Source organism: Chelonia mydas, chromosome 18, assembly GCF_015237465.2.
Source record: "Chelonia mydas isolate rCheMyd1 chromosome 18, rCheMyd1.pri.v2, whole genome shotgun sequence".
NCBI classification, from domain to species: Eukaryota; Metazoa; Chordata; order Testudines; family Cheloniidae; genus Chelonia; species Chelonia mydas.
Genome location: NC_051258.2, coordinates 19,813,429 through 19,831,716, shown reverse-complemented (window position 1 = coordinate 19,831,716; position 18,288 = coordinate 19,813,429). Strand labels below are relative to the sequence as shown.

The following is an 18,288-nucleotide window of genomic DNA, read 5'->3' as shown; positions in this document are numbered from 1 at the left end:
CTGCAGTCAGTGGATCCCAATAAAGCCCCTAGACTGGCAAGAGGGAGAGAGTGAAGAAAAGTGGTGCCTTGGGCTGCTAATTTCCTTGTACTCTCTAGCAAGCAGCTGTGGAGCTGCACCCCAGGACAGGTTTGGGCAGATCACAGCGGAGAGGTGATAATAACGTGTCTGTCATTTTACTCAGACATGTAGGAGCTTGCAAACCGCAAATACCGTTAACTGGCTCGGACGAATCTGTTACAACAGATCCTGGAAGACATGCCGACTGCAGGGCTTTTTCCTTTCTAATTTTTTTAATAACCATTTTTTTAATCATTGGTCTTTATAGTTTCTCACTGATTTGGAAATTCCATCACAAGTTACTTTGTTTCCCTTTTAGTGTGAGCAAGGATGTGGCTGTGTCCAGGGCATCGTGTGCACTGTATCAGGAGATGTACACAAGCCTTACACGGACTGTCTATAAAACTAGAAAGTCCCAGTTCCGTCTGACCCCATGCCCCATCCACTTCGTCCATCCCTCCAGAAGAAAAGAAGTGGAGTTAGTGGCTGGTAATGATCAAGTTGAAGAGAACAATTTCAGGTCTTGCCCACTGAGCTGCTTGGTTCTGGACAGTGGTGATCACAGGATGGCTGCAAGTGACTGTTTAAACGAGCAGGAAAGTAAAAGGTTGGGAATATAAAGGGGACGTAACAATACCTACCTCCTGTATAGTGTTTTCCTCCACAGGCCTAAGCTCTGTACAAAAGGAGGTCAGTAGCGTTATCCCCATTTTATGGAATGGGGAAACTGAGGCACAAAGAAGGGCAGTGACTTGCCCCAAGGTCACCCAGCAGAGCCAGGAGTAGAACCCAGGACTCCTGAGGATCATACGTCTTCCCAAAATCTCCCCTGGCTGCACCTATACGGTGGGTACAGGTTCCACCCAGCTGTGAGCATTGCTAGCCCCACCTTTAACTCTAATGTAACGTAGCTCTCTCAATAAACAGATCATCGTAAAATCGCCTCTTCACCAGGAAGGCTTCATGGACACAGAGACACAAAGGTGTGCATAGCATCTTAGCTTTGAAAGGCCCCCTGTGGGCTCTTCCCAAAGCAGCAGGACCCTTGGTCTCCTCTATGCATACTGCAGTTGCTGTGCCTAGCCAAAATCTCCTCACACAGAAGAGGGCTCTGCTCTGACCAAACACAAGGTGAGCAGGGAGACGTTACAAGGATCCCCATGCTGAGATCAGCTCACCTCATCCCCTCAGAGGGTACGCTTTGCTCTGCCCAAGAGCTCACCCCACACCTCGGGGATCTGCAGGAAGACCTGTGACCGCCAAACCCAGCTCTCACTGGGGCTGTGTTACCAGAGACTCCCCAAGGCTGTACCCCAGTTCTATTAGCAGGACCACAAATGAATAGATTTCTGGTTCTTCAGTCTGCATTTTTGTGCGCTTACTATCCTTCCATTATCCCTAATTACAGTCCCATGGTTCACCCTAATTGATTTCCCTCCCTCTCTGACATTTACACCTTTAAAATACCTGTCGACTGGGCTCACATCCTCTCTTACTCATTGCTTGGCCGAGCCACACATACTTTGTTCTTTTCAAATCTTTCCAGTAAGTCTGACTTGCTCTCTGTCTGGCTTCTTTGACCATGTGACCAAGACTGCACAGAGGCCAAGTGCCACTAAGAAGCAAGCAGAAAACCCAGCAGTGCAGTTGCTTTGGGATGCACTGAGGAACTCGCGGGGATAAAGAGTGAAGAAATATGATTGGGGGAATCTAGCTGAACACGCTGATGCAAAAACACAGGGCAACAGAATCTGACCTGGAGTCAGATCCTAATTAATCTTTAGTAGCTAGCGCTCCCTGAACAGAGACTGGGGTCGCACAGTGCATCGTCATAGATAGCCTTTGCCCTGAAGACCTTACAATCTAAATAGAGGAGGAAGTAGTATTATTATTTATTATTACCCCATTTTACTGATGGGGAAACTAAGGTGCAGAGAGATTTTCAAAGGTCCCCAGGGAGTCTATGGCAGAACTGGGAACTCAGACCTGCTCTCCTTGGTGCATTCTGACACTATCAGCTCAGCACTGACACTACCTTCCTGTTGCTCACAAGCTGAGGGTCCAGGGGGGTGAAAGAGCCTAAGTGGGCAATCAGGGCTTCAGCGCATTCCCTGCATCATTGGGAAGTGTCCCGTCTCCATTGCATAGTGGTTTCCATCAACACTTAGTATTTTCCAGTTTGGATTCAGAAAGGCATTTGAAAGCCATAGAGAGAATTATTGTGAAACGTCCTTTTAACTAAGAATGAAACTTCAGGGTTCAAGTAGTGGTCCCCCTTTTAGAATCATTCACAAGGAGTTTCCTTATTCCTCATGCACAAGAGAGGTCTACAGGCTGAGTACAAAGCAGCCCTTCTGAAATGAAATTTAGGCTTGCAAAGCACTGAGATCAGCACTATTTGCTGAGCAAGATCAGTACTCCAGCCCTCCAGTACACCTCTTCCCCAAGATCTGCCTGGTGGCGACACACAAAGTGATATTAATGGCAGGTACATTTAGGGCCAATGAAAGGAAACACTTCTTCACACAGCATGTATTCAAACTGTGGAACTTGCTGCTGGAGATGCTCTAGGTTGATTTGATACAGAGCTAGATTTGCACCTATGCAGGCTAAAAAAAAGGCATCCAAACTCACGCTTCAGGACATCCGCTGATCACTCCAGGGGTCAGGAAGGAGTATTCCCCTACCGGCATTGCACAAAGGGGCAGGTGCAATATGGTTCATTTTGTTTGCCTCCCAGTATAGCCTCAGATATGGGTCCCCACTGGAGCTAATGGATTGATGCTTTGATCGAGGACGGAGCTCAACATGAGCTCAAGTGCTCTTGCATTATCACATACTGGACACGTATGTGTTATTACTGAATTCCAGGCTGTGTATTTATCTTTACTGGGTCGGCTACTCAGGAACCATAAAGGAGTCATGATACATCTCAAGCTTTACAGGGCACAGCAGACTTTGTGCATGGAGCAAACGTTGGCCAATACCCTTTTTCTACACCTTTTCAGAGAGTAAAGTTCCTAGTGGGGGAGGTGCCTCTTGCGAGCACTGTTTTGCTCTGCTCTGTAGCACAGTTGGGATTAGGGAAAGGCTCACGTGTACCAGAGTTGTGCTGCTGATTTTGAGAGATTAAGTGGCTTTTCCTGAGAGCTGTATTTTGTAAATTGGATACTATGTCCAATGTGCCTTTTGTTCTTTTTGTAATTGCACCAAATTCCCAGTTTATAGATACGGTCTTCCTATCAGCAACAAGAACTCCAAATCCCTAACACTGATATGATGATAACTGGAGCATAAATATACCAGCCTCCTTCTCCCTCTGCATATATGACGTTGGCCTCCTCTGTGTCCCTGCTCACCATAGTTGGAGCCAGAGACATCCCCTCTGCAGCTTCTGACATCCGACGACTTCTTTTTGTATCTTCCTGCCTGACTGTCCAGGTGATTTCAAACCTCAGCAGGAAACAGGTGTCCCTAAACTTCTCTGCTGCTTGATAACGCTGCAGAATTTGGAGTGTGGGAGAGAGGCTGATCAGCTGCAGGCTGCCATGTAAACAGAGAGGGCTCTGTCTGACAGCACTGGAATCTATCTGAGGTTTGCTATTGAAGTCAGGGTCAGGCCCTAAATGAACTGGCTGATACAGGAGAGAGACAGAGGTGAGCAAATGGCCCAGAAAATTCCTGCATTTCAGTCCCTGGAACAAGGTGTAAATCTAAGGAGCCTAGTTAATAAACAAGATTTTAAATGATTTTGCTTTGGCAAGTAAAACATTGGGAGCAGGGAATCAACCATTTGCATAGCAGAGGTCAGCTTCCTGCCACAAGCCCCTAGGTATGTGGGTCCACACACAGTAAGATACAGTCCCTGCCCAAAAGAGCTTACAATCTAAATAGACAAGACAGACAAATGTCAGGAGAAAGAAGTGATTGTTATCCCCATTCTACAGATGGGGAACTGAGACTCAGAAAGACAAGTGACATGCCCAAGGGCACACAGGGAGTCTGTGGCAGAGCCGGAAACTGGCTAAGATCTCCAGTCTCTTAACCACAAGACCATCCTCCCTCCAAGCCACTGAGGATGGCAATGCACAGCTACATTGCTCCCGCCCCTGAATCCAGCACTAGAATCCATGGGAGGGTATGAGAATGTCACTAATCTGCTCTAATACAGAAGAGAAAAAACCCTGATCCTCCCCATGTAGCAGGAGAAAAACAGCCTTCCAGATGAGATCAACATGCCCCTCTTTAGAGAACAAACACTGCTGAACGAGGACTGTTACAATCAGGTGGGCTATCTGACTTTCCTCCCCCAACCCCAGCAGTGCCTGGTAGCGATCCTGTCAAGGTCCCGGCATTCCGTGTTCCTCTTTTCAAGTGACTCGGCTAGTTATGAGGGTGCCTGACTGACAGCCTGGGAGAGTCACAGCCTTTCTTTACGCACAGAGTAGGTGCAGTGTCGGCTGCATTGGTGCAAGGGCATCATCCAGGGCATCCCAGAGGTTCATCCGGGGCAGCCCAGAGGATGGGAGGAGAAGGAAATTCACCCTTCAAGGCCCATGCAGTCCAAGGGCTCTTTGGAAAGACAGCCAGCCAGGGGCCAGTTAGCACCAACTGCGCTGCAGCTGTTGTGATCTGGGTACCAAGGCCAGTCAATCTGGCCTGGAATTTTGTCAATTTCGCTCACTTAAACTTGGCCCAGCCGCCCTTCTGTCATGACAAGACAGGTGGTTGGGCCAAATCTGAGAGGTGGGGGGCAGCACACTCAAGTGTTGCCTTGGGCAGCAGGTTGCCTTGAGCGGTCTCAGACTATACAGGAGGGATGGAGGGGAGTGTGTGTCTCTCCTTAGTGAAGAGTAATTACAAATGGGTTTAAAACGGCAAGAAAACCCCCTCAAAATAATGTGTGAGGTTCAGGCCTGGGCACACCTAGGCATCAGAGTCACCGACTCCTCACACAGCTCACTGAACTCAGACAGGATGCCGGTAGCTACCAGGTCTGGAGTCAAGCTCCCCCTTCACCCAGTCCCAATCCCCAAGCTCAGGTCTATTTTCCGTTGGTTCAGAGACAGAAACATAGGGAGAGATTTTCATAAGCACCAAAATGTGCAGGGAAAACGTGCACCTTGCTAAGCATGCAAATTGCCCCTGCATTTCGGTGCATGTAAGTGCATACTCACCGCCATGGAAATCAGGCCTGGAAGAACGCTTTCCGTGACCACTGCTCATGGCTCCTGAATGAGACAGATTTTCACCACGTGGGACTTTCTGTTGTTACCACATATGTAACAAGGTCCAGTCCCTCCGCTGATGTAAATCAGCCAGGACTCACTGACTTTAGAGGACCTCAGAGGTGTAACCCAGGGGTGAATGGAGCTTGCTGAGGCCCAGGAATATTTGATGCAGTGCTGCTAATTTACAGCGGTCCTAACTGTCTGTCTGGGCTTTGGTGGCAGCACTGAGGAGGGAGAGCAAAAGGCCTCACATCAATCAGTGCATTCCATAAACTTCTGAGATAATGCAACTGATACCACAGTCCTGTTGGAACAGCCTACTGTTCCAGCGTCCTCCCAGGGCCTGCCGAAAATAGCTCTCACAAACACTGCCATGGGCCTTTCTCCGCAATCCCACTGAATCTGGGATTTACGGAGCATGAGCCATGCCCAGCTGGAGCCAATGGAAAGACTCCCATTGATTTCAGCGGACTCCGGATCAGACCCCCGCTGCGGACGCTTTCCTATTTCTGCCATTCCAGATCTTTCACCCGTTCGTTTCAGCTGCTTGGAGACAAGCCAAAGGGTTCAGAGCTCAGAGGCAGAGTGAGATCTGACTCACAGCCATGGCCCTTATTAAGGGACATTTAGCAGACTGTTGAGAGTTCCACATTCTTAGGAGCAGTGCCAGGAGATAGTTATTTCCTACTGCTGCTGCTAGAGGGAGACAGATTTTTGCCATTGTTTATTTACAGGGTATTTTAGATGATGACTATAGCAGGAGCAACCAATTTTGGGGACACCAAAATTTTTCAGTCATCCTCTCCCTTCTCCCACTCCCTTCCCTGCTTTCCCCATCCCAGCCCTAACATTATGCAGTAAGTAATCAAGCTGTAAAAAGAAAAGGAGGACTTGTGGCACCTTAGAGACTAACCAATTTATTTGAGCGTAAGCTTTCGTGAGCTACAGCTCACCTACTCTGAAACTAATCAAACTGTGAAGTTGGAGAATTGATCTAATTAGGCTCCTATAACATGCCCGTCGCTGTAGTAGCTAACTGACTTAGCTCTGGGGTTGGACCTGGTTTGGATTGTGTCCCCTGGTCCATAATTATTCCTATCCCTGACAGACTGGTATTTAGTGCCAGCCTTGAATCTCTCCAGTCATGGAGATGGTCACAGTCTCCCTTAGCAGCTTGGCTCCATTCCCTGGATTGTGGTTGAAACCATGTAAGTGAACTGGGCACTAGATCCACACCAGACCCATGTCAAAATTTCAGTCCAGCACTGCTCCACTTCATTTTGAGGGGTATCCAGTTTCTAGCTTCAAAGAGCCAGCTGGGTCAGCAGCTGAGGTCTGGGGTGAACATCATCTCCTTCCTCCAATAACAACATCCTCACCAGCACCATGATGGAGAGTTATGCCTTCCGTGCCAGAGATGGGTCTGATTCTCTATTGCCCTGCACCATGTGCAGTCATATACACCTGTGCGAAGAGACTGCAAAGTGCTAGCATAAACCATTAGCAAGGCCAAGCAATGGAGAATCAGGTCCACAATGCTGGACTGGATGGACCCTTCATCTGTTCTGGGTCATCAGGGAATGCAGGGACAAGTCCTGATCTGAAGGAGGAGGGTAGCTTGATTCCTAGGGCTCTTTTTCAGTGAGGCCGCGGGAGGCCAAAGACCCTATTAACGGTTCTGCTGGCTTTGGTGGGGACGATAATGTTTTTAGAGGGGAGGAAAGCACCAGTCAGTCTGAAATTGTACTTGAGAAAAATACTAATTATCTATCAGTTACCAGCTGGCTGGCATGGCAAGGGGGCTGAATGTGAGAAAACAGCCAAGATCGCCTCCCAGCTCTAGCATGTACAGGCAGCTCCAGGAAACGGAGAGTCCTGACAGCTTCCAACAAGCAGGTAGGCGCCCTGCATGCCCTGTCTTGTACTGCTACAGATCCACTCCTTTCCTCCTACCTCAGGAAACAAGCCACCAGAGGGGCCTTCCAAGGCACAGAAAAAAATCTCATTTTCAGGGTCTGTCCCACCTCATGGCCCTCCACTGACAAAGAGATTGTTTGAAAAAACAACCTGGCTCTAAGGTTTTGCATAAAATACAACGACGGCTTTATTTCAGAAGGATTGTACTAAGAGACAGAAACCACTAACGCTTTGCAGAGAGACAGATTTGGTCTGACGGTCAATGCACAGGACAGGCACTCCTGATTCACACACATCTTCTGCAGGAGATTCCCATGGAGCAGCCCTAAAGAAACATTTTCTGACCCACATAAGCCCTCAGTTTGCAACTGAAGCCTTGGTCCCTTTCTCCATTACTCCCTTTCATAGATTCATAAATTCACAGATTTTAAGGGATGAATTACAATTTGTCTAACCTCCTTCATAGCATAGGCCAGGGAACCTTGCCAGTAATTCCTGCCCTGAGCCCATAATTTATGCCTGAGCTAGAGCTTATCTTTTGAAAGATATCCAGCCTTAATTTAGATGCTGCAAGTGTTGGAGAAACACAACCCTTGGTAAGTTGTTCTTACGGTTAGTTATTCTCACTGTTAAAGATTTGCACCTTATTTCTAGTCTGAATTTGTCTAGCTTCAGCTTCCAAGCGTTGGATCTCATTATGTTTTTTAATTTTAGACTAAAAAGCCCTGTACTACCAGAAACCTTCTCCCACGCAAGTACTTGAAATAGCAGTATGTCAAAGCACACTATGCAACTTGTAGTGTGTGGTACCAGGATCCACATGGCCACTTAGTGCGTGGCAAGCTGGTCACTGCAGATTTAAACCCTGGCTTGCCGTGCACTAATCCTCTGTGTAGAGATGCTCTCAGTCAAATGCCTTACAGAAGTTTAAGTATATTATGTCAACACAGTTACCTTTATCAACCAAACTAGTGTTCTCATCAAAACACAACATCAAAGACCTATTGACAAGACCTATTTTCCATAAATCCATACTGACTGGTATTCACTATGCTAGCCCCTTTTAATTCTTTACTGATTGTATCCCCATATCAGCCTACCCATGATTATGCCTTGGATCATTGTCAGGCTAACTGGCCAAGAGGGTCTTTGATCATCCACTGGCTTTCTCTTTTTTCTCTCCAGTCCAGTGCTCCAAGATTTATTAAAAATTAACACTAGTGGTTCAGAGAGCTCTTTGGCCAATTCTTTTAATACTCATGGGAGCAATTTATATGCTCCTGTTGATTTTAAAATGTTTAACTTTAATAGTTGTTGTTTACAATCCTTCCTAGTACTGATGGAATAGAAAACATTTCTTTATCACTATAAGATATGAAAATATCTTGCTTCTTTCTGAATACAGAACAGAAATATTTGTTGACTACTACTTTCTGCATCATGATTAATAATTTTGCCATCTTTGTTTAATATCAGACTTATAGCATTACTAGGATTTCATGTATTCCTGATATAGTTAAAGAAATTTTTCTTGCTATCCTCTACCCCACTGGCCATAGAGTTTTCATTGATACCTTTAGCTTCCCTTATCAATTGTCTGCATTCCTAACTGCTGATTAGTACTACTTTGGTTGAGACTATCTGCTATTTGCATATAGCAAGTGAAATTAGAGTGTGATCACTTGATTCAATTGTAATCATTTTCTTTGCATAAATACTCATTCTCCAGTCTTGTATCTAGTGGGGAAATAAAGCATGCAGTCTAGTGGAGAGAAAACAGACCTGGAAAATAATCTCTTTCTTTTAACAGAAAATACAAAATTACAAAGTTCAGACACTTTGTCAATCAGACGATGCAATCTGGGATGAGTTTCGCTGCCAATCCAGCATGACCAGTATTTGTTAAAAGAGAAGATGTTACAATTGTCACTACAGAGTCACATGGGAAATTGTGCTCCTTCCAGCAACGCAGCTGATGTTTGGAACCAAGCATCTGCCACAAGTTTCACTGTCCAAAATACAGGGAAATGATAGGCCTGATTCTGATCTCACACAGGTTTTACATGTTGTAACTATACAGACTTTAGAGGAGTTACTCCAAATTGACTTACAATGGAGTATCTGAGAGCAGAATCAGACCTTGTCTATCTCACACATTCATTCCACATATTCATTCTTTCACTGTGGTATGGAAGTGCCTACAACTTCCTGGAGGCTAATTTTCAAATGTGTATTTGAGCCATGTGGGCTTACATGCCTCTTTCAGGTGTAAAAGCTGATTTGGGCACTTGAATGCATGGCTGGGGATGATAATTTGGGTTTCCAAACATGAAAACTAGTCTCTCATGTTAGTCATTTCCCCCCCGCACAGATCAACTTCATTCCAAGTGTAAGGATACAAGAAACCAGGGTTGCAGCCAACACAGTGTGATATGCCGAAACAGTCTGGGACTTTCATTCTACTTCATTCTAAGCGGAGTTCTACTGAATCTGGATGAAATACAAGCAGTTTCCACTGTGCTTCCCGTGAGATAAGAATATCCTGATTTTGATCATTTGTCCTGCGTTAGTGCAAGGTCCTGGGAAGATCCTAGCTTCTTGAGCAGGGCTCTGTAATAACTGAAGAACTGAATATCCCGCAAAAGAATCCACCCTAACTTTTATGTGGAGCCCAGTGCATGATGGCAGAGGACTTTGGTAGTATAATCAGTGCTGTGTGGATGCCCATGCAGTGCAGACATCATCAATGAAGCTGAGCGTGCCCGGATCTCTAGTGACAGAGAACACGATCCCCAGTCCCAGAAATAGAGCTCCCACTAACCTGGGACACAACAGTCAGCAACAAAGCTGATATCGATTGAAAAATGGCACTGAAACAGAACGAGGGATGTGAAGCAGTCAGTGGCTGCGCGCTGTATGGGACAAGCCCAAAGCACTTGTTTCTGTGCTGCTCTATCCTTGACGGTTGCTGCTGCTATTGTGGGAGTCACATGGCATCGGGTATATACACCCTGTGTGTATTCCAGGCACAAATCCTAGGATCAGTGAACATCTGAGAGCAGGAAAAAGGCATTTTCCTAATGGTCATTCAAGTGTGATCAGTGGGTGCTCCTTCAGCAGGTGTTTCCCCTTGATTTACAGGCACTGAACAGCTCCTGACCACAGCTCTGTGTCGGTGTGTATTAATGTCAGGAGCATGGTAAGAATCCGGGAGGGCATTCTCTGATATCTGGGATCTGTCCCTGTCCCCGTGAATCCAGCTGTCTCGCAGCACAGGCTGAACTGTCTTTGGCTTTTCATTGTCTCTCAAGCGTTTGTAGCTGATACACTCCGCTTGCATCACTGGGGGGGCAATACCAGATCAAGTAAGCTACTGAATCCCCCCGGGAAACGCTGAGTTTATTTTCTTTGCTGTTTGCCACCAGGCTGATTATTAGTATCTCACCTAGGGTGACCAGATGTCCCGATTTTATAGGGACAGTCCCGATTTTGGGGGCTTTTTCTTATATAGGCACCTATTACCACCCACCCCTTGTCCCGATGTTTTACACTTGCTATCTGGTCACCCTAATTTCACCTGCACTGTCAGGGGATGGGATGTCGAACTGCAGGCTTCACGATTAAAGCAACCCTGCCTTTTGTATCTGACCAAACCACGTTCGATGACCACCATGCTACCCCAGATCCATGTGGTGGCTCCTAGCTCGCTTGAGTGCCCAAGGAGGGAGGAATCTCAGAGATGAGACCCATCAGAGTAGCCTACGTTTGTTTTCCATTTGGTGTCCCTTCCTTTTGAACGTCACCACCAGAGAACCAGGGTTTGGGCAGAAAATTCCATCTTTCATCCAAATCTGGCCCTACCGACTTACCTAGGTTCTTATCTGGCTCTGGTCACAGTCCTGAGTCCCTCCGCTAGCTGGGCAATTCCTACTGACCTTCACATTTCACTGAGGAAGCTTTCCCCCCAAGGAAAGACGAACACGCTAGGGTTGTTTCTTACCCTCAAGGCCTAACGTTAATCCCAGACCTAATCCAGAGAGGTACCCCGTTGTTAATCTACACTTCACAGACCCAGAGGGGGGCAGGGGATACACTGCCATCCAGACAGCCTGTCCTTTTAACTAGAATGCTGGCCAAGTACAGATTCCCCATAAAATGTTTGGGCCGGCTCCTCAGCTCAGTGGAGCTATGCTATTTACACCAGAGAATCTGGCCCTTTACGCCAAGCCACGAAGAAAGCAATGATCCCTTTAAAACCAGATTTATTTCTGGTTTGCTTTAGAAGCTCTGTTGCTCTCTGAAGACTGAGTGGTCAGTGCAATGCCGTACGGATTTACCTTGCATTTGCTTTATTTTACTCCACAGTGGCTCCTTATTCTTTGCCGATACCAGGATCCACATATTTTGGCTTATAATTGCTGGGGGATCATTCTGATAAGAGCTCGTTGTGTGCTGAGGGCTGCCAGTGCTATGGGCACTGGGATAGGAGTTACCTCCTTCAGCACTGTGCTGGTCATGCTTAGAATTCAGCAGTCCCATTCATCTCCCTCACCTGGGAGCCCCGCGGAGGTGACCCCTCACTGCTCTCCCTATTCATTTTCATGGGGAAGCTTGGCTGTCTAGAATTACAAAACAAACTGCTGGGAGACAGCTGTTACAAATCGCCCTTTTAACCTCTTCCCTGCCACACTCCTGCTAGGCTATATTCCATGTGCACTTTCCATTCCCACACGCAGCAGCTAGAGGGGTGGCACATATTGGACTGACAGGAACAGAATAGGAGCTGCAGCCATTTGGGGTTTCAACGCTCATAGCCCATACATTAAACAGCCGGAAGACAACTTTTTGTCCATCATTAAAAGACCTTTCACAGTAATTGAACACATCAGCTTCCAAAACAAGTCATTATCGCACGTAGGGCTGATACACGTTGCTCATGTTCTGCTGTGCTGGTTTGGTAGCACGGTCAAACCACAATCCTACAGGAGACCCCTTTGCTCCCTTTCAATGCCAGCTATCTCACCTCAGGGAGATGAACTCTGTCTGTAAGATGCCTCTATTTTCCCAGGCATTTCTTGGCGGGTGGGATCTGAGTGGGTGCTTAAGTTGCACTGGGAGTTTTTTTGTGAATACTTTGTTTTCAGAGAAACGTCTAGGACAGAAATATTTTAAAAATAGATCAGTGTAAATATTTTTTTTCTTTATGGGCCATGCTTATGCAAAAGCTCCTATGACATGAATTTAGGATCTAACCTCTGATGAGAAAAGCAGCACCCTTCTTCTCTCAGTAATTTCCCTGTCCCTTGCTGTGCTGAGATGATGCTTTTCGTTGACCTGAAGACATGCTGTGAAAGCCATCTCTTTGACACAGCTGAGCGGCTGGCTTTTGGGGTACTCGTAAGGAAAAGGTCTATGCAACTGTGTTATCTACTATCTACTGGCTCCTCTGTTCATTTTTCTTATTGTGTGACGTTGCTAAATGATATTTTTGTGGCTGCAAGTTTAATTATCATCAGGGCTCTTACAGCTTGAGTGATTCATTTGCTATTACAAATCAAAAGAAATAAAAAAAATATGAAAAATCCAGGGTTCTACTGTGTCTGGAAACAAATCCTGAAAATAAACCCCTATTTCCCACCAAAGCTTTGCTTGTCAGGCTTGAGTTATATTTGCTGCCTCTAAAGGTGGCCACCAAAATACCCTCTGTTGACTACTGAACAACCAGATATTTTGCAGCTGACATTGCAACGTCCGCAGTATATAAACATGCACTGTGTATCCTTCTGCAAAATGATACAGAGACAGTAAAGAGTAGCAGCCGTGTTAATCTGTATCTGCAAAAAGAAAAGGAGGGCACAAAAGCTTATGCTCAAATAAATTTGTTAGTCTCTACGGTGCCACAAGTCCTCCTTTTCTTTTTGCAGAGACAGTAAAGGGTTTGATGCAGATTCATTGCAAACAGTTCTACAGACACACATGCATCTCTCTACTGAAGTCAAGAAGAACTCATGCAACTTACTGTCCAAGTGGCAGACTTGGCTGTGCTGGATTGCTGGAAAGTCACCTCAAAGTGGTGGGGCCCGGGGTAGTCAGCGTTGGAGGGGATGACAGGAGCTGGGGACATGGCATCAAAGGTAGAGCTGGGCTGCGAGTAGGGAGAATGCGTTGGAACATTGGAAGGGTGCTCAGAGTTGTAAGGGCTGGTGGAAGCTGCTCTGGTGCCGATGCTCTGATCCATGCTGCTGTTCAGCAAATTAAACTGGGACTGGAGGAAGGGAAAAGGGGAGGAGGGGAAAAAAAAAGAAAACACCAGCCAGTTTAGAGACAATGAAACCTCAGCTACACTTCTCCAGGACTTCAGGTGTCCTGTTACAGCCTCCTTAAAGGGCCAGCACACTGGAAAGTTAGCTGAAATACCTCCGCTGGGTTGGTTTGTTTTTAAAACAGGTCACCACTTGTGAAAGGGATAAAACCTGACACATTGACATCACCCCCTTTTGTCAGCTTCATCCATAACGGAGGCAGCCAGGGGCCAAGATTCCTGGATTGCCAGTGCACTTAACAGTGTAAAACCACCTCTTTTGCAGGGAAATCATCACTTAGCTAGGAAGAGACATATATTTGCTGTTTTCTGCTACCCCCTTATGGGAATGGCCTATTGACTAGAAAATGATAATGATCTTAGAGCTCACCCTACAGAATACACCAATAGTACAGAACTCCAGAGGATGCCCGAACAAGTGTGATGGAAAGGCTCTCATCCTCTGTTAAGTTCTGGAGATGTTCAGAGGGATTTCTATAGATCCCCGTTGGTTCCATCAGGGACCTTTCTGTAAGGGCTCATTCACTTCCATGTCAAATCTCAGTACTTTCAGTTCATATGGGACTAACCCAACCCCCAACCCTGAGCCAAACACTCCCAAACTTCACACAGCAACCCAGAACAGGAACCAAACTTTGCAAATGGCTCCTATCTTTCTAAAGGGCTGAACCAAACCCCCAGATTCCAGCCACCTTAAGTTTTGTGGGGTTTGAACTCTGGATCTCTTTTGTAGGTTGGGCCCACCTTAGTAGTAGAGAAGCCCCATCTCAGAAGCTCAGTAGTAGCCAGACTTTACACTATTTCATAGAAAGAAAGAAAGTTCTATTAGTGAACTGGAAACAAAATAATCAGTTCTGAAGAGAGACTGATGCTGAAGCCTTGAATTTACCTTCCAGCCTTTCTGATAATCTTTCTTCCCACGGTTTGTTCATTGCCTGAGATGCCTGTGTGTAAAAACAGGCCCTTCCACCCCAAGTCACTACCCATCTCCCCTCCCATTGGATCCCACCCTGAAGCCTGTGCGTATGTGACTTTATTCCCATAGCAAAGCAGTGGGATGCAACAAGTGCAGGATTGTGCCTTCCCTGCAGATTCCATCAGGAGAAGGAGCCAGGTTGGAAGAGAGAGGAGAGTCCTTAAAACACATGCATGCCCAGGACTCAAGAACAAAACACCCACGTGTGCGGAGCAAAACGCTCCCTGCTCCCCACTTCGCTCCCGAAGAGTCACCTTGAATGAATTACACTGGTGGCTGGGCGGTGAGTCTCCATGCACACGCTGCACTCCATTACCAGTGGTATCACACGTAGCCAGCACAGGGTTTTAAAAGGATCCACTCCGCTGCAAAGAGCTGCCTTCAAGCTATGACCCATTCATTGTTATCAGCTCTGGGAAGTGGATTCATTGTGGATTCATTGTTATCAGCTCTGGGAAGCAAGGCCGTGCTGCGGCAACCTGCTATCTATGCAGATGCACTGTGGAGACATAGCCAAGTGATAACAGAGGGAAGTAGGATGGTCTGGTGACCAGGGTACAGGGCTGGAGTCAGGACTCCTGGGCTTGACTCCTGTCCATGTACTAGCTGCGCTGGGTTATGCTGAACATAGACACATCAACAAATAAGCTGCTCTGGGGCCAGCCTGTTATTTACACGTATCTCACCTGTCACATCTGCTCGGTTAGCAATTGTGGATCGTGTTTAGTTCATATCATTATCCAAACTACTGGAATAAACCTTATTTCTTCTTTCATTTTCTTCTTTCTCTTCCAGCTTTACTCCTCCTTCGTTCACTTTTCCTTCTTCATTTCCCCTCCCAGATTTATTTAACTTTCTCATTTTTTTCTAGCTGTTCCCAATTCTTCCCATCAGGAAAGTGACACCGATTAGACAAACTCTTCCTCACGTCTCTCTTTCCTCCCCTTGCCTTCACATCACAGGCTGAATGTGCTCCCCCCAGTTAGCCCAACACCACCGACAGCATTTAATGCCAAAAGCCCAGCCGTAGCCCATGCAGACGATACTGAGGGATCGCAGCAGCCCATAAAGAATCATCAAACTCTGACTCTAGTCCCTTTGGAACAACCTGTGGGTGAAACCCACAACCATGATTCCGCTGCCCCCAAAGCAACAAAGACCACTCGGGAGCTGTAAGAAATTTAGGAGAAAACAACTTTGAAAAGTCTCTATCTCTTGGTAATTGCAGCGTGCCCAGAGCCAGACAGCGACATGTGCACATGTACATACATGCTGCAAAACACAACTTCTTGGCTCAGCCCAGGGAAACCCTGCAGCCAGCCCAATAAAAAGTCAAGGGTAGACTTGAGCAAAGGTCACCCCTGTTCCAAAGTGGGACAGAATGCATTTCCCTTGGGGTGGGAGAGCAGGAATGCACCGAGTAATGGTATATTGCACGGACAGCTCTGGGACTTCTAAGCACCAGGGGGAGGCGGAATTGTAAGCACCAGTTTCCCAGCCACTTGGCCTTTGGGCACCTGTTGCCCGATTTTGCAAAGTCATGCTCCTCACCTTCCAAGCATAGCCCACTGGTGCACCTTTCCTAAGCGTCCTGCACCATGTCCTGTCTGCCCTCCATGACGCCGGGGGCGGGGGGGAGGATGCAATTGGCTGCTGCATTCAGTTCCATGAGGCTGACCGAATCAAATATATTGGACAAAACGACCCAGATTGGTAGGTGGGACTTTCTGCACAAAGATGCAATTGCTGGCCAATGCATAGCAGTGAGACAAAGGTGGGGTTTGCTGGAGGCTCGTTCACAGCGGGCACCGTCGTGAATCATCTTTGGGGATTGAATTGAGGACCTCCAGCACCATGAGTGTCTACCATTGTTCTAAAGGACTCCTCAAGCTGATAGCTGTAGTTCGGTCATTCCCTCAATGGATCAGCCGCTAGACGAGGCCCCTTTGTTAAACATGACATTTAATAATCACTTGCTAACAGAAATTACTGTGTGACTTGCTTAGGGGCATTTTTGAGCTTGTGAAAATGTGGGTCTGATGCTGGTTCTTAACCCAGACAGACACACAGAGATGGACACACACACCCATTCTCCCGCTTCAGTAATTAACCTCGCTCTTGACCTGTCATAACCCTATTACGTCAGTGTTGCCCACTCCCAGAGTGACATTTCACTTCTTGGTTTTTGGAAAATAGGGCCTAACTCCCATTGAAGGGACACCACAGACACCAGTTTGCCTCTTGATTTAACTTTCATCCCACAGAAGATGTTCAAAGCGACTACTGATTGTGGATGCTTGCGTTAAAGGGACCTGATTTTCAGAGGGGGATGCTTGCTTGGCACTTTCTGGAAATCAGACTCTTTAAGACATCTCAACTTGAGGACTCAAAATCACTGGTCCCTGTTGAAAATCTTGGACTTAATGACAAACTGAAATTCTTTATCTACCCTGTGCTCATACAAAGCTTTCCGGTCATGTAGTCGAGTTTAGCAGGAGAGATCATCTCCCACTGATTGTCTGAAAAACAGCCCCCTCTGCTATCTCCCAGAACCATACACTAAAACCTAAATGATTCCGAACGGATTAGAGCTGCAAACTGGAGAAATCTAGGTCTGACTGTCCAAAGAATATGAATATGTCTCTGTTAGGAGATGCATGCATGCATCCACGGGACAGGAAACTCTCAGAATCAGGGAGAAGTTGGATGCACTGGCTCTGTTTGTGGGGTCACACTGAAAAAGAAAGTAAGACGCCTAAATATAAAAATATCAAGGGTAGGGCTGGAGAAAACACCCCACGCCTGCCCCACCAGCCTGCTGGTTAAACCATGGAGCAACCCCTGTCTCACAGTGACTTTTTGTTCATCTCTCAGATTTTTCATGGAATTAATGCTGTTTTTCAGTTACAAAGTGCTATTTGCTTTGGAGAAATAATGGCATTTCCACCAAGGCAAATGTCGTAGAAAGTTATGAGACTGACGCCCTGGGAAGGGTTGGAATTTTATCTGATAAAAGTTGCAATTTACTGTGGGACACAGCTGCAATGTTTGTTCGAGATACTCATAGGAGTCATTAGAATGCCCTCTATCTTTATAAAGTGGTACTGCCACACTCTGTAAATGAATCCTTGACGAGGTCTCCACTCTGGAGCAAGCAAACGTTCCCCTGTATGAGATGTCTTGAATACCACAATCAGCACCTGAATTACTTGATGAACTTGGTCCATACAGCCCACAGAGCAACCACCCACCCCACCCCCCACAATCACTAACACACCCGCCGATAAGATGATAGCATTGTTGCAATAGGGGTGGGCCTATTTCTCACTTCACCCATGCACAACCATATCCATCCATTCACCCCTTCACACACACTCATGCACACCCCACCCAGTTTCCCTCTTTAGGTTTGTGAGGGTGGATGAACATTGCAATCACCTTTCAGAGGCAGGCTGTACAATTCATTTTACACAAGTGATATAATCTCTTTGCAGTTTGCAATAATGCAGTCCACGGTTTGGGAGACATTCAAATGCACAGCTTTGATGCAGAGTAAAAATAAGATAATTGGCCGAATTTACCCTTGTTTTGTGTGTACTAGGCCAGTTCCTGCCTTCTTATAAAGCTGGTTTTCAGCATCTGTTCTGAATTTCCATTGTCAAATATTTCCATTAACAGCTGATGTCTGTGACACTTCTGGGGTTACCAAGGTGTCCAGTGTGAATCACTATCACCTGATCACAGCATGAGAGAGCCTTAGCTGTGCCCACCGGGGAAAATCC

The 18,288-nt window shown here is 46.5% G+C and overlaps 1 protein-coding gene across 6 annotated transcripts in view; it reads right to left on the bottom strand.

The window, feature by feature from the left end:
- The window catches only part of TP73 (tumor protein p73), a 93,234-nt gene that overhangs the window by 28,816 nt on the left and 46,130 nt on the right, over positions 1-18,288 (bottom strand). For 5 of the 6 annotated variants that reach the window (XM_037880911.2, XM_043531547.1, XM_007070160.4 and 2 more), the window contains one exon: positions 13,228-13,473. The exons of the other annotated variant lie outside the window; for it this stretch is intronic. In XM_037880911.2, coding sequence (XP_037736839.1) covers positions 13,228-13,473 — 246 coding nt within the window. The remainder of the gene's footprint in view (positions 1-13,227; positions 13,474-18,288) is intronic. 6 annotated transcript variants of the gene reach the window in all.